At 41.4% G+C, this 15336-nt stretch overlaps 1 protein-coding gene across 24 annotated transcripts in view; it reads left to right on the plus strand.

Annotated features, from left to right (window-relative positions):
- macf1a (microtubule actin crosslinking factor 1a) overlaps positions 1-15336 on the plus strand; it is a 599766-nt gene that overhangs the window by 391095 nt on the left and 193335 nt on the right. For all 24 annotated transcript variants that reach the window (XM_063033725.1, XM_063033724.1, XM_063033713.1 and 21 more), the window contains 6 exons: positions 942-1091; positions 3624-3857; positions 5846-6109; positions 10362-10590; positions 11759-12075; positions 14815-14991. In XM_063033725.1, the coding sequence (XP_062889795.1) occupies positions 942-1091; positions 3624-3857; positions 5846-6109; positions 10362-10590; positions 11759-12075; positions 14815-14991 (1371 nt within the window). The remainder of the gene's footprint in view (positions 1-941; positions 1092-3623; positions 3858-5845; positions 6110-10361; positions 10591-11758; positions 12076-14814; positions 14992-15336) is intronic.

The raw sequence follows: 15336 nt of genomic DNA on the forward strand, positions 1-15336 counted from the left end.
GTATAACCCAAGTACTGAGAAGAAATTCCATGGGATTTGAACCAGTGTGTATATTGTGCATACGTGTGCATTCTAAATAGACTGTGTTGATTATTTGTGTGTCTTTTGTTCAGCTGCAGTGCTTTCAGTAACCCTCCTAACCAATGTTCATTGAGTCAATCTTGTAACCTGTTTGCCTTGCCTTTTCCAGATACTTTTGTTCCGTTAACCGCAATGGCTCACATAATGAAGATAATGCTTTGCAGTGGATCTGAAAATGGTCATTGAAGTGTTCAGTGTGGTTTATAACTGCAAGACCACGTGCTAATAGTTCTTGTCATTGTCGTTCAATAACAACTGATTCTTTGCTGCTTCTAAAACATATTTCTGTGAAGTCTCCACACAGTGACTTCCCTAAGTATTTGTGACACATCTTGCTCAATTGTACTAATTCATAAGGTGGTATCTGTAGTGTATCTAAGGGCTGGAGATGAGAACAGACTGCTTGTGACAAGTATTCTTCATGGATATCTGAATGTATGCTGTAAGCTTTTTATCTATAAGTTACAGTACATTAATTTCTAATTGGCAACAGCACCCACTAATTTTCTTCCATCTGTCCTGAAATTTAATCAAAAAATTTCCATCCATCCAGTTTATTAGATCACAGATGATTTATTTTCAAGCACAGCTTTCAAAATCTTAAATATTCTAGATAAGTTCTTAATTATAATTGAATAAACTGGAAGTTTTATTGACAACTGCATGTTCATGATGGAGTTTGGTCAAGTAATGTTAAAAAGTTTTTTTGGCTTATATCAAAAATCTGCTAAATATCTATTGTGTTCACCCAGCCAGAGATATTCTATAGATAACACTAGGGTTATGTTTTAAGATGCTGGTTATGAGAGTTAGCAGAACACGAATGGAAATGGGGAATATAAGTTTTTGTTTCTTTACAGTCTCGACAGGAGCAACGGGAGGAATGCAAGCAGAAGTTGGACGAGATCGGTACGTGGCTGTCTCAGGCAGCTAACATGGTAGCTGGTCACCAGATGGCAGTGAATGAGTGTGACCTGCCAGCTCTTCACGAGCAACAGAATGCGATTCAGGTTTGTGATGGCAATTCTATGATCAAAGAGCATCTTCTGCATTAAATCAGTCTGTTTCCCCATCATCAGATCTGAAAACATGGCAAAAAGAAAGGGAGATCCTCTTCTCTTTTGAAGGACGAAAGCAGAACTTAGAGCCCCACGGTAGCATACTTTGATAATAAATTTCCTTTGAACTTTGAGCCCCACAACAACAGGCAACCTCCACTTCAACCCTCTCTCCAAAGAACCTGGACGTTGACTTAAAGGCAGGCTTCATTATTGAAATGGAGCAGAAATAATAGGGATTTCTGGATGACCTGAAGGAATAATAATGGCAGGCCAATGTCACTAAAAAGAAATAAAGCAAGTTTAATGATTATTTCTAGCACTGAAAATTGAGTTTTGTAAATATAGTTGTAATGAATTAAAGTGGGATTTTGCAAATAAGCTAATATACCTATGAAAATGATTTCAAGTGGAACTTGCTATGAGGAAGAGTCCACTTGACATTCAGTTGGTTCCAAGAAAATGAAATGCAGCAACTGGTTAGAAATGTTTAAACAAGATTGTGTAAATTATATTAAACTACTTGGAGTTTGTTGCCCAGTACTTATTATTTATTATTTATGTAATATGAGTTGGATATTCTTCAACTGCAAATTCATCAGTAGCTAAGTAAATACAATATCCAGACCTGCTTCAGCTGTAACAGGAGCTGCACAGTTCAGTCTTCAGCCAGGACAGTAGCAGTCCAGCCTGGGATTCCAGCTTGGTGAGAAACTTGGAAAGATCATCAGATCATCAGAGCAACAGGACCGGGACAGAGTTGTCCTACAAACTGGCTAAACTGCTGTCAGCTGCACAGGAGGTAGCTGGCATGGGTACTTCTATAGGAAAGTTATATTAAACACTTGAGAGAGCAAGAGGAAGGCTTGATAGTCAGAGGAAATTCATAAATAAAGAGTGTGGCATTGAGGTTGTGAAAGCATTGCAAGATAAAAGGGTGAAGGTCTGGAGCAGTGTGTTCACAATGTATCATGGAGAACCTGCAGTGGAGAAACCTATTATAATTAATATTTACAAATGAGCTCACGCAAGCGTATCATCTAAAGTTCAAAGTACATTTATTATCAAAGTATGTATGCCATATACAACCTTGAGATTCATCTCCTTGCAGGCAGCCACAAACAAAGAAACTCGTTTGAACCCTTAAGAGAAAGGCCGTCAAACACCCAATTTGCTGAGGAAATAAAAACACTAATCATGCAAGCAATAAAAGTAAGCAAATGGCATTCAGAATGGAAGTTCACGAAAGTGAGTCCACAGACACGAAGCCAGCAGCTGATCCCAGGAGCCCGCCGGTTGCAGGCCGCAGCCTCAGTTCAGCACAGAGAGGAGTAAATCAGAATTACCTTTCAGGTATTCTGCAAAAGTAGAATGCATGTTGTTTATAGTTTATTCCTGCTATCAGTGACTTAACTCTTCAGATGCAGCAGAGATAACTAGTTTTTCAACACACGATTTTTAACGTTTCTGTGCATTAAAGCTTGTAATTTGCCTTTCCTCGAAATAATTTTTTTATGAGATGAACCATCATTTCACAGTTCAATTCACTTCAACGCTTTTCATAAACCACTTTTTGTTAGATCTCCAGTTTGATAGCTCAAATGAAATTCAGTACTATTACAAATGTCATTGAGGTATTTAGCAAAAGCAGAGCTATTCCGATATATGTTCTGCTTCTCAAACTGCTTGTACTAATTTGCTTCAAATCAAAATAGCAATTGTGAAATATCTTCATGTTTTCAGAATTTCCAATTGGATCCACTGTGTATGATGATAAAGACATAGCAGCAAGTTCACTATGACCTGTTTTCTATCATTGATACAAATATCAATTACTTCTCAACTGTACAGTGGCACAAACTGGGCAGTCTTTGTACTGAAGGGATATCTGCGCAAAATTCAGTGGGATCTTAGTGTTATGATGACTTCGGAGCAGGCACACCTTGAGAGAAATTCTCAAACACAAGGAAGTTTGCAAATGCTGGAAATCCAAGCAGCTGCAGACTTTGTGTGTATTGCTTGAGAGAAATTATGCTGTGTTAGAAATCAGTGGCCTAACTTCAGTAATCAACGGATGTTTGTATCTGAGTACTTTATTCCACCTATAGAACCTAACCTAATCGACTTTAGGAACTGATATGGGGATTTCTGAACAAATGTGTTGAAATTGCTCAAGATTTAAAAAAAAAGACTGGTGGGCATTTTAGTCCAAGACTTTTCACGAGTGATTAGGTCGAAACTTTACCGGGCTCAAAATCCAGTGACCAAAACCGAATACAGCAAGTTTACTAGGGCGAAATGCTTTGGAATTTTGGGAATCTTTTATTTTAAATAAATGTGTGCTCAAAAAAAGGCCACAGGAATTTGATCCAGGCAGGAAGTACACTACATGTAGGTGTAAAATAGAATACCATTAGTTTTTTTTTTAATTTTTTTTTCACAAAATTCCGATTAAATTATCTTTGCTGATACGTTCCCTCACAGGCATTACAAAAAGACATGCAATCGCGCGCTGCTGTTATGGAGGATGTGATCAAAGCCACGGAACATTTATTGGAGGAAAACCAGGGAAAACTAGATCCGGAAGAACTGGCGGAAGTTGAAACTAAACTGTTGGAAGTTAAAGCTCAGCACAAAGTCTTGAGTCAAAGTGCTGAGAAACTTCAGAAGCAAGTAGATAGTGCCTTAACAAAAGCTGTCCAGCAAGAAACCGAAAAGGTAATGCCCGAGAGAAAATCTGTAAATGTGTTAAAAGTCACTGCAGTGTATTCTCAAGTTACAGCAGTTCAGAGAATGGAAATTCACCCTTATGGAATTTATAAGTCAATACCTGAAGATTTAAGATACAGAATAAAAATTAACATTTACAGAATTTGTGTCAGGGAGAAAAATAACTAAACAAATCTAAAATGCAAAGGAACCAGTAATTTTTGTCAGTTTTTATCAAGATCTTGCCTTACAGAGAATCTCCAGACAAATGGCTACACAGCCTCAGAATAGAGAGACGTCCATTTAGAATGGAGGTGAGGAGGAATTTCTTTAGCCAGGGAGTTGTGAATCTGTGGAGTCCATTGCCACAGGTGGCTGTGGAGACCAGGTTATCGGGTATATTTAAGGTAGAGGTTGATAGGTTCTTCATTGGTCAGGGCATGAAGGGATATGGGGAGAAGGCAGGAGATTGCGGCCGAGAGCGAAATGGATCAGCCATGATGAAATAGCAGAGCAGACGATGGGCCGAATGACCTATTTCTGTTCCCATATCTGTGGTCTTATGATTTTCTAGGAACGCAACCTCTTCATACCATCGGTGTACTGTACTGCAATAGCTGTTGTATATTGGAAAACAATGTTTTAAAGAATAGATTGAAATAGCAGCAATTTAATGATGCATAGAATATGACAATTTTATAGTTTGCATAGAAAATGACAGTTTGGCTATGGAAATATTAAGTTTACACATAGTAATCAACAGCTGTATAAAAGATTCCTACACAGAATAAGATGGATAAGAACATAAAAGCTTTGTTATTATCCTTCTTCTAAAGTAATTGTCCTGTGCAGGTTAGCTTTTCAAGTAACAATGATGCAGGTGGACTTTGTGCCATGTGTAGCGCTGTGAGAATTGGTGGTGGGCTGTGCAGCTGAAAGTTAACTTGGGTTTGGCCTTTGGAGTAGGAGGCAGAGAAATGGAAATAGCCACTGTGCAACGTGATTATCAGCAATGGAACTCTCACCAATGTACAGGGCACAGTGCACGTGACTGAAGATTTTCCTTCGGTTTTCCAGAAGAGACTCATGAGGTTTTGGCTACACTATAGGCTTTGTGCAACCAAGGATCCTGTTGATAGTGGTGGGACAGTGATAGGCAACAAAGCAGAAATGTAGGAGGGTAAGTGGTGATGATGGAAGTGGCCTCACACTAGGAGAGAGCAGTTGACCTGGAGGTGGAGACTCGTGGGTGTTTCTTTTGGGGGGGGCGGCATTGGGATACGGAAGATAGAAAGCAAGCAGCTAAGAGCAAAGGTAAATTCAGGGGTAGTGGAGAAAGGCAGGGCAGAGAGAAACTCTGGGGTGGAGTTGGGGAAAATGGAGTGGGCGAGATCATTTAGTTGTGTGGGTGTGGATAATTGGAGAGTGTCAGTGTGCCTGTTTTTGCAGCAGAGCCTGATCTTTTAGTATTTTTAATCTCAGTCCCATTAAGCCATATCTGTGGGCAAGACCATATTGTTATCCATGTTCATGTTTGGTTGGGTTGGGTAGTTCTCCGATCTTGGCCATTTGCTTGCAAACGTTCCGTCACCATGTGAGCACCAGCGCACTGTTGATTGCGATGTGCCCTCCGAATGCTTGGCCTTTATATACTTTCCAGAGAGCTGAGTGAAAAGTATATTAAGGCCAACACTTCAGAGGACACACCACAGTCAACAGCGCACTGACGCAGTCTCCTCGCTTGATAACGAAACGTTTGCAAGGAAGTTGCCAAGATTGGAGAAGAACTCAACCTAACCATCAACAACCTGAGCTACACATCTTCCGAACTATGTTCATGTTTAGTTGAAATGGTTGCAATGGTCACAGAACGTATGCACAGGAGTTTGCCTAACAACATGAGAGAATTTTTAAATGCTGCTGAAATGCTGGAAAACATCAGAAATTCTGTGAAAACTTTATCATATCTTCGAACTAATAGAATTTTGTGATTATAGGCCAAAGCAGAAGAGGAACTTGAAGAAAACAAGGTTAAAATAGAGAGTCTTTTGGAGTGGCTGTCAGCCCTGGGACAGCAGGCAGTGTCGCATTCCCAACATGCAGGGCCCCAGGAGGAACAGGATGAGAAGCGTGCACTTGGTATCAGTGAAGATGAAATGGATGCGCTAGGAAATAGTTTACAACCGCAAGGCCAGAATAATGTCATGGATTCTCTCGCTGGGATGGGAGGAAACCTGAGCCAGCAGCAACAGGCACTGAAGGTATAAACTCTTCCAGGGGCTTTGAACATGTGCATGTTTAATGAAAAAATGGACAATTGCTGCTCTGTTCTTTTGACCTTAATGTCCCATAGAACTAATGTTATAGCTTAAAGAGAATCTTTGTATGTTATAGAGTCAAGAAGTCAATTTTGGTCATCATCATTATGTGCCATGTCATATGATGTCGGCGATCATGATTGTTCTTGGCAAATGTTTCTACTGAAGTAGTTTGCCATTGCCTTCTTCTGGGCAGTGTCTTTATAAGATGGGTGACCCCAGCCAGTATCAATACTCTTTAGAGATTGTCTGCCTGGTGTCAGTGGTCGTGTAACCAGGGCTTGTGATATGTACCAGCTGTGCATACAACCATTGACCACCTGTTCCCGTGGCTTCACGAGACCTGGATTTGGGGGACGGGGTTTGGAGGGGGGAACTAAGCAGGTGTTACACCTTGCCCGAGGGTGACCTGCAGGCTAGTGGAGGGAAGGAGCGTCGTGACCTGGATTGGGGGGGGGGGGGGCGGGGTGTGGAGGGGGGAACTAAGCAGGTGCTACACCTTGCCCGAGGGTGACCTGCAGGCTAGTGGAGGGAAGGAGCGTCGTGACCTGGATTGGGGGGGGGTGCGGGGTGTGGAGGGGGGAACTAAACAGGTGCTACACCTTGCCCGAGGGTGACCTGCAGGCTAGTGGAGGGAAGGAGCGTCTTGCACCTTCTTTGGTAGACGTGTCTCTATCCCACCACCCAATGTTGATAAATGTAGCAGGCCTGGTCACATCTATTTCCAGAATTTTCTATTTCAAATTTTGAATCTTTACAAGAATTGGCTTACTAAATTTGTTTGTGGAACCTGCTGCCACTTTTACTGCGAAAGCAAAATGCTGTTGGAAATCAAAAATAAAAACAGAACATATTCAGCAGGTTTGTAGAGGGAGAATCAAAATTACTTCTTCAGGTTGTCATCCTTTTTAAATTGGGAGAAGTTAGAGCTGGAAGAGACATAGAGGAAGAGAGAGCTGAGAGAGAAAGGGGGGGTAGAGGGATGGATAGTTGGAGAGACTGAGAGGCTGAAAGATAATTAGTGCAAGACAGAGGAAGGTAATAATAAGACAAGTTGAGGGCAAGTCTGAAGGAGGTGTACGTGGGAAAGGTCGAATTATTCATTGGAAATAGAATGGTTGTTGGGAATCTGAAATAAAAGTGCTGGGTATGCTGACCTTCTCAAACTTTCAGACATGGGGCACCATTTGTAAGATCAGGTTTGAATTCCCACTGCTGTCTATAAGGAAGTTGTACATTCTCCCTGTGACTCCTCCGGGTGCTCTGGTTTTCTCCCACATTCCAAGGACATATGAGTTAGTAAGTTGTGGGCATGCTGTGTTGGCTCCGGGAGCGTAGCGACATTCCTGGTCTGTCCTGCAATATCCTCACTGATTTGATTTGACATAAATGACACATTTCACTGGGTGCTTTGATGCACGTGACAGATTAAGCTAATCTTTGTCTTTACATGCTGCTGAATATTGGCCGTAATATAAGTGGTTGGAGGATGAGGTTCTGTTCACCCAGCTTGTGTTGAGCTTCATGAGAACAGTAGAGGAGAGATGGACATAAATCAGGCGGCATCTTAAAAGTCATCCCCAGTTCTATCGAAAGTGATTGAGGTGAAATAGCAGCAAACAGGAGCTCTGTTTTTCTCACTCCGCAGATTATGCCTGAATATCTCCACCATTTTCTTACTTTATTAGCTTTGAATTTCTGTTCGTCTCCTAGCTGCCTCACTTGCTGTCATTCTAATTACAGTTATAGAAAGTACAACACAGAAACAGGTCCTTCAGTCCATCTAGTCTGTGCTGAGCCATTTAGACTGCCTTGTCCCATGTCCCTATCCACACTTCTCTTAAACATAGAAATCAAGCTTTCATGCACCACTTGCGCTGGCAGCTTGTTGTACACTTGCATGGCCAAGTGGTTAAGGCTTTGGGCTAGCAATTTGAAGGTCGTTAGTTTGAGCCTCAGCCGAGGCAGTGTGTTGTGTCCTTGAGCAAGGAACTTAACCACACACTGCTCCTGCACGTTTATAGCCCAGTAGCGGCGGTTGGTGCGGTATGGACAAGACAAGACAAGATAAGACACTCTCATGACCCTCCGAGTGAAAAAGCGTACCCTCATGTTCCCCTTTAAATTTTCACCTTTCACCCTTAACCCACGACCTCTGGTTGTAGTCCCACCCAACCTCAGTGGAAAAAGCCTGCTTGTATTTACCCTATCGATACCCCTCGTAATTTTGTATACCTCTATCAAATCTCCCCTCAATCTTCCAAGGAATCAAGTCCTAATCTATTCAATCTTTCCTTATAACTCAGGTCCTCCAGACCCGGCAACATCCTTGTAAACTTTTAACCTTTAGATTTAAATTAAACCTAACCTTTAAACTAAACAATTTATTAGGTAACCAGAACAAAATACTACAAATGTTATTAATCTAAAATAAACAGTGACGCAAGTGGTGTCTGGGGAGAGATAAGCTATTAACATTTCAAAGTTAATAGACTTCTTATCAGGAGTCCTAAATAGATCTGAAGTAATGTCACTGTCCTGAAGAGTCATATCAATATATTGACCAACCCAAGTTCTAATTAAGTTTGAATTGAGCTATGATTGCCTTGTCCCAATAATAGTCAAAGACCTTCCAGACCCTTTTGAACTATGTTTATAACTAAATGCTACATTCTGCTCATTGTTATGTAGCCATGCAAGCAGTGAAAGGTAAAGGCGCTGTATTTTACTCACCAATGACAGAGCAGTGGTCGATATAGTGACTGAGGAACCTGGACTAATAATCTAGAGAGATTAGATTAGATTATGAGGACACTCAGTCCTCATCTATTGTCATTTAGAAATGCATGCATTAAGAAATGATACAATGTTCCTTCAGAGTGATATCACACAAAAAAAACCAGGACAAACCAAAGACTAACACTGACAAGACCACATAATTATAACATATAGTTACAGCAGTGCAAAGCAATACCATAATTTGATAAAGAGCAGACCATGGGCATGGTAAAAAAAAAGTCTCAAAGTTCCGATCGACTTCCGATAGTCCCGATAGCAGGTGGCAAAAAGGAGAAACTCTCCCTGCTATAAACCTCCAGGCGCTGACAACTGCCGATGCATTGGAAGCACCCAACCACAGCTGACTCTGAGTCCGTCTGAAAACCTCGAGCCTCTGACTAGCCCCTCCGATACAGCCTCCCAGGCACCATCCTCTGCCGAGCGCTTCGACCCCACCCTGGCCGCCGAGCAAAAGCCTTCTTCTCCGGAGATTCTGGATCACACGGTAGCAGCGGCAGCAAAGAAGGCATTTCAGAAGTTTCTCCAGATGTTCCTCCGTACTCTCACGTCTGTCTCCATCAAATCAGGATTGTGCACGGAACCCTACTTGACAGATTACAGATATCATTCACCAGAGTGGCCGCTGCAAGCTGCAATATGCCGCCACCTTCTCCTCCTTCAAATCTTATTAGTTCAAATCTCACCATGGTAGTTTTTCTATTAAAAATGGCTAAACTTAGTAATAATGTATAGTCGCAGAATCTGGGCATTGATGACCTTCAGGGATGAAGGACGGCCTTTCCCAGTTTGGTGACTGCAGTCACCCTAAAAAATGATCAAATGTTAATAATCCACTGAACCAGCCTTGCAAGCTATTCACAGCTGCCATTTTAGAACCGGAAATGCATCACTGCAGTGTATTCTGACATGGCAAAGTCACTGTTCGTCACGCTGCGGAGTCCTCTTCATGAAGAAATAATGAACAGCACACACAAACTGCTGAAGGAACTCAGCCAGCCAGGCAGCATCTGTGGAAAAGAGTACAGTCAACGTTTCAGCAGGAAGTCCGAGGATGTCCTAAGGGCAGCCTGCTAGTGTCATCACAGTTTTGGCATCAACCTAGCATGCCCACAACTAAATAATTCTAATCCATACACCTTTGGAGTGTGGAAGCAAACCATCTGAAGATGTTTTGTGATTAAATAATTGATTGAATAAGTGATTAAATATTTAAATAATTAAATAATCTGATATGATAATACCACTTAAAGGTTTTAGACTCGAAGCAAATCTGCACTATAATGCCTTTTTTTTGTTTGTATTTTTCAATTGTATTACTGCTAAGTAGAAATCTTAAGATCCCGAAGACAGTTTGTAGCAATGAAACTGACCCTAGTACACGTTGCCTTTTATTTAGGAACATCATGAAATGTTGTTATCACAGCAGCAAGCTTTTGTATTAGCGACACAGTCAGCTCAGTCCTTTCTGGACAAACATGGCCATAACCTTTCGCCAGAAGAGAAGAGACAACTGCAGAGTAAACTGAATGATTTGAAGGAGCAGTACGAGACAGCACTGTTACATGCAGACACTCAGCTGAAACACGTTCATGCCTTACAGGAAGAACTACAAAAGTTTCTAAAAGGTAATTGAAAGAATTGATTTATTTTCCAAATTTCAATACTAATCTGTTTACTCAGAGTTGAAAAGAATTAAGTAAGATGATAAGAAGCTGCATATGGTTTGGAATAACATAATTTTTTATTAAAATACAGCACTGTACAGAAGTCATATATATAGCTGAGGTGCCTAAGACTTCTGCATAGCACTGTATTTGTTAATGTGGAGCGGAGAGCAAGGTTGTAAATCTGGCGGGAGCAAAAGATGTTGGGAATGGGGAGGGTGGAGTGCTGTGGGAGGGGTGTGGGGCAGGTGGCAGAGAAGGGGTGCTGGGTCAGTGGTGTGGGGGGATGAGGTGTCATGCGGGTGCAGACATATCCACCCTTGAGACACTGCAAGGTCATTTGATTCAAACAATTATGATTTATTAATCTTTGCAGAATGTCTCTCTGGTGCTTCCCATTCCTTCTCCTCTCCCTTCCCCTTCTCCCAACCACGATTCCCCTCTCCCTGCCCCTTCTCCCAACCACGATTCCTCCTCTCCCTGCCCCTTCTCCCAACTACAATTCCCCTCTCCCTTCCCCTTCTCCCAACCATGATTCCTCCTCTCCCTGCCCCTTCTCCCAACCACGATTCCCCTCTCCCTGCCCCTTTTCCCAACCATGATTCCCCTTCTCCCAACCACAATTCCGCTCTCTCTTCCCCTTCTCCCAACCACGATTCCCCTCTCCCTGCCCCTTTTCCCAACCATGATTCCTCCTCTCCCTTCCCCTCATCCCAACCACGACTCCCCTCTCCCTTCCCATTCTCCCAACCACGATTCCCCTCTCCCTTCCCATTCTCCCAACCACGATTCCCCTCTCCCTTCCCATTCTCCCAACCATGATTCCTCCTCTCCCTTCCCCTTCTCCCAACCACGATTCCTCCTCTCCCTTCCCCTTCTCCCAACCACGATTCCCCTTTCCCTGCCCCTTTCCCACTCTCTGTCCACAATAGAGACCCATATCAGAATCGGGTTAACCATCACTCATATAGGCCATGAAATAAATAAATAAATCTTTAAAACCCAGAGGTTAGCTGTAGTAATTATTACAGATTAAATCTAAATAATTTGGGGCATTTTCTGACTATTTTGAATGCTCTAAAGCATAAATCACCTCAATTATTTGATAACCATCTTATTTTTTTAATAGATCATGGTGAATTTGAGGCCTGGCTAGTGCAGTCTGAGTATGATCTGGAAGAGTTGAAAGCTGGTGAAATGGACTCCAATTCATTGCAAGTCAAACTCCAGAAACAGAAGTGCTTCTCTGAAGATGTTATTTCTCATAAGGGCGATCTAAGATACATCACAATCTCAGGGCAAAAGGTTTTGGATGCTGCTGATGCTTTTGCTGAAGCTAACACAAGTGAAGGTTTCAAGGCCCCTATCGACCCCTCGGTGACCAGCACCCTAGTGAAGGAGAAGTTAGAAGATGCCAAAAGTCGCTATAGCATGCTTCATTCCAAAGTATGACATAATTTATTTGTTAATGTACTGATACTTAAATACTTGCATTGTATTTGACAATTTCAGTTATGTTTAATTTTAGTAAATTCATTTGCATGTAGATAAACTGACAAAGTTTTGCAAGTTTTTGCCATGGAAAAGGAATTGTGCTAACTTCTGGCCAGTTCGGTTCAGCTAAGTAATTGATGACCTCTCATCTCCATCATCCAAAGTCAATGGTATGGTTGGAGTTCATCAATGTTTCTGCAATCCATTGTATCCCCAATACAGGGGATTGGCCTGTACAGCTTCCCCAGAGCCCTGGTTTAAAAAGATGAGTAGGTTTGCAAACCCCATGCCAGGTCTAATCTGATGCTGAAGCTGTAAGTCGGTTTTGAAGTGTAGGCAATGGGCAGAGCCATCTCAGCAAGCTTGTGCTCCGCACTTTCAACTCCTGGAGGGGTCCAGCAGTGAAGTACAGCTGGGTAAGTGCAGGGGAAGCTTGCGCAGCAAATTGAAGACTTGTGAATTTGCATGGGGAGTCAGGCAAAATCCAGGCTTTTGAATAGCTTAAGGCTATTGTTGAACTGTTATTCTCAAACGTTACTGTTACATTTTTCTGAAATTAATCTTTTTCTAACTTTCATTTAGTGCCCTTTTACTTGTTAGCCATGCAGCTCCCCCAGGCTGAGCAAGCATCATTGGAATGAACATTCCCTGCTGAAGGACAGCACATGTTGATTCAGTGTATAGCTCATTTCTTGATCAGCAGTATGACTCAGTGTAGGTTCAAACGCTATCACCCACTGCACTGGTGTGATATTTCTCATTTTCGTTAAGGGTGATCTATTGAACAAGTATGCCAAATTGAGGTTATTTTAGTTGGGATCCTTAACACTTGCACATAAGGGAGTCTATGCTTTGAACACCTCCAAGAACAGATGAAGCCAGAGCTTAACTATCCCATAGACTATCAGGATTTTCAAAGCATGGGGTCTTGGGATGTCCTCCCTGAGGTCTCCAGAAGCCTTTCCACCAAGCCCCCCCAGACACAGAAGGTCTGCAAGATCTACCACCTGTATCTAGACCAGGTGTGGGTTGGCAGGTTGTGTGGGGTCTACGGTTGACAACTTTGGACTAGTCCAGCTACTTCCATCTGTTTGTGACTGGCGTCTTACTTGCTTTGGGCCCAACCTACTTCTGTGTGTATTTTTAAGGGTGGAGTTGGTTATCAAACTTAGATTCGAATAATTCCTCTGCTTTAACATTTTCTTGCTTTGTCCATCAAAGATTTAGATTAATTATTCCACATCTTATTCAACAAAGCTGATCATCTTGAAGTTAATGATATTATTGTATCCTTGCATTTAATTGCTGTGAGTTTGCTCTCTCATGTTTTCATGATGTTTGCTACCTTGCCCATCTCAAGACACTCTCATCAGTTTAAAGTGGGCAGTTATCATTTAGTTGTGAATTGAATTGTCTTTATTTCTTACATCCTTCACATATGTGAGGAGTAAAAATCTTTATGTTACATCTCCATCTGAATGTGCAATGTGCAAATGATAGTAATTTGTAATAAATAGTATGTACAGTAAGATATACAGCCGAACAGTCAATATAGCTTAGAAATAGAATATCTACATTAAGAACCTGAAACAAACTAAATAACATACACACACACACACACACACACACACACACACACACACACACACACACACACACACACACACCTACACACATATACTATTTTGATCTTGTGGGTGGTCTGTGGTACATAACTAGCAGTATCAAAGAAATCTTCCTAACAAATATTTCAATTGAATTTGAGTAAGTTCGTATCCTAGAAGAGCTGAACAAAAGGAAGTTATTTTCAAACCAAGATATGTATTAGGTTTTTATACATATCTTTTAAACCAGGGGTCGGCAACCTTTTTGCCTCTGTGGGCCGGATCGCGTATTACTGAGCAGATGGTGGGCCAGATAAATGCCATAAAAAACCTGAAATATGTGAATTATCCATTCAAATACACCCAGTTATGTTTTGCCTCAAATTAATGAATAATGCATGCTGGAAAATCATTTGTACTTAAGGTTGCCCTACCTTAAGTTTTAAACAGTTCATTGCTATGATTTTGTTTTGGGTCTTACTGGGGAAGTGATTGAACGGTGAATGTATCTGGAGGGATGGACACGTCAAGATAAATGTTTAAAAACTGATAGGATTCTTGTTACAACCGGGATTAGAAATTTAAATTGATTCGGCCTTAGCTGGAGTATTGTGTTCACACACTGGGCTGTCGTGGTTTAGAGCAGGGGTTCCCAGTCTGGGTTCTACAGACCGTTCAATTAATGGAATGGGTCCATGGCGTAAAAAAGTTTGGGAACCCCCCTGCTGTAGCACGTTTGCTGATGCTTGGTGATGTTACAGAGGAGATCTGCTTGAATGTTGGGGAATAAGAGACACAGCTTATATGGAGAGACAAGAGAACTTGTTAGGGTCTTCTTGCCAGAGCAGGGAAAATTAAAAATTTGGTAGAGACACTTAGATTAAAGGTTAAAGGAGTGAGTGAAGCAAATTCAGTAATAACTTTGTAAAAGTAATGAGGCTAAATTAAAAAGAATGAACTTGCAGAACTGCCGGATTGTTGGGAAAGTACAGAAGCATGCTATTAATTGTAGATAGTACTTGGCAGCATTTCACCAAAGCTGTAAATCTGAAACATTGATATGTTCATTTATTTGTTTGATTCTCAGTGTGGTAAACTTGGCACTCACCTTGCCAATATGTTGGAGAAATCTGAGCATTTCCATGAGGTTGCTGATGAGCTGAATATGTGGCTAAATAACTCAGAGGCAACTGCAGAGAGGCTTCTATTGGAAACAATTTCTTCTGATCCAGAAAATTTGCAGAAGCAGCTTGAAGATGTTAAGGTAAGTCAGAAGTTATTCTATAAATCACTGCATATTATTACCGATTCTGAATTATAATGAGATTTATGTGAAAACCTTGAAATAATATTAACGTGCACCTCAACCAATGTGGGATAAGGCTAGATGGGACATCTTAGAAGTTTAATCTCTGAAATAGGAACTAGGAACACCTTTAATCCATCTACTTTTAAGGGAAACCTAACAAAGAACAGGCTGCCAATTGCCTTCCTGGTGGCTAGTCGATCATGGAAACTTTTTAAAGATAGCAAACATTTCTGCTGTTACAGTGTGTATATTTTTGACCATGTCGTATAGGTTTCCCTGACTTTGGGTAGCCCACATTGA

The sequence above is a fragment of the Mobula hypostoma genome, chromosome 26, assembly GCF_963921235.1.
Source record: "Mobula hypostoma chromosome 26, sMobHyp1.1, whole genome shotgun sequence".
NCBI lineage: Eukaryota > Metazoa > Chordata > Chondrichthyes > Myliobatiformes > Myliobatidae > Mobula > Mobula hypostoma.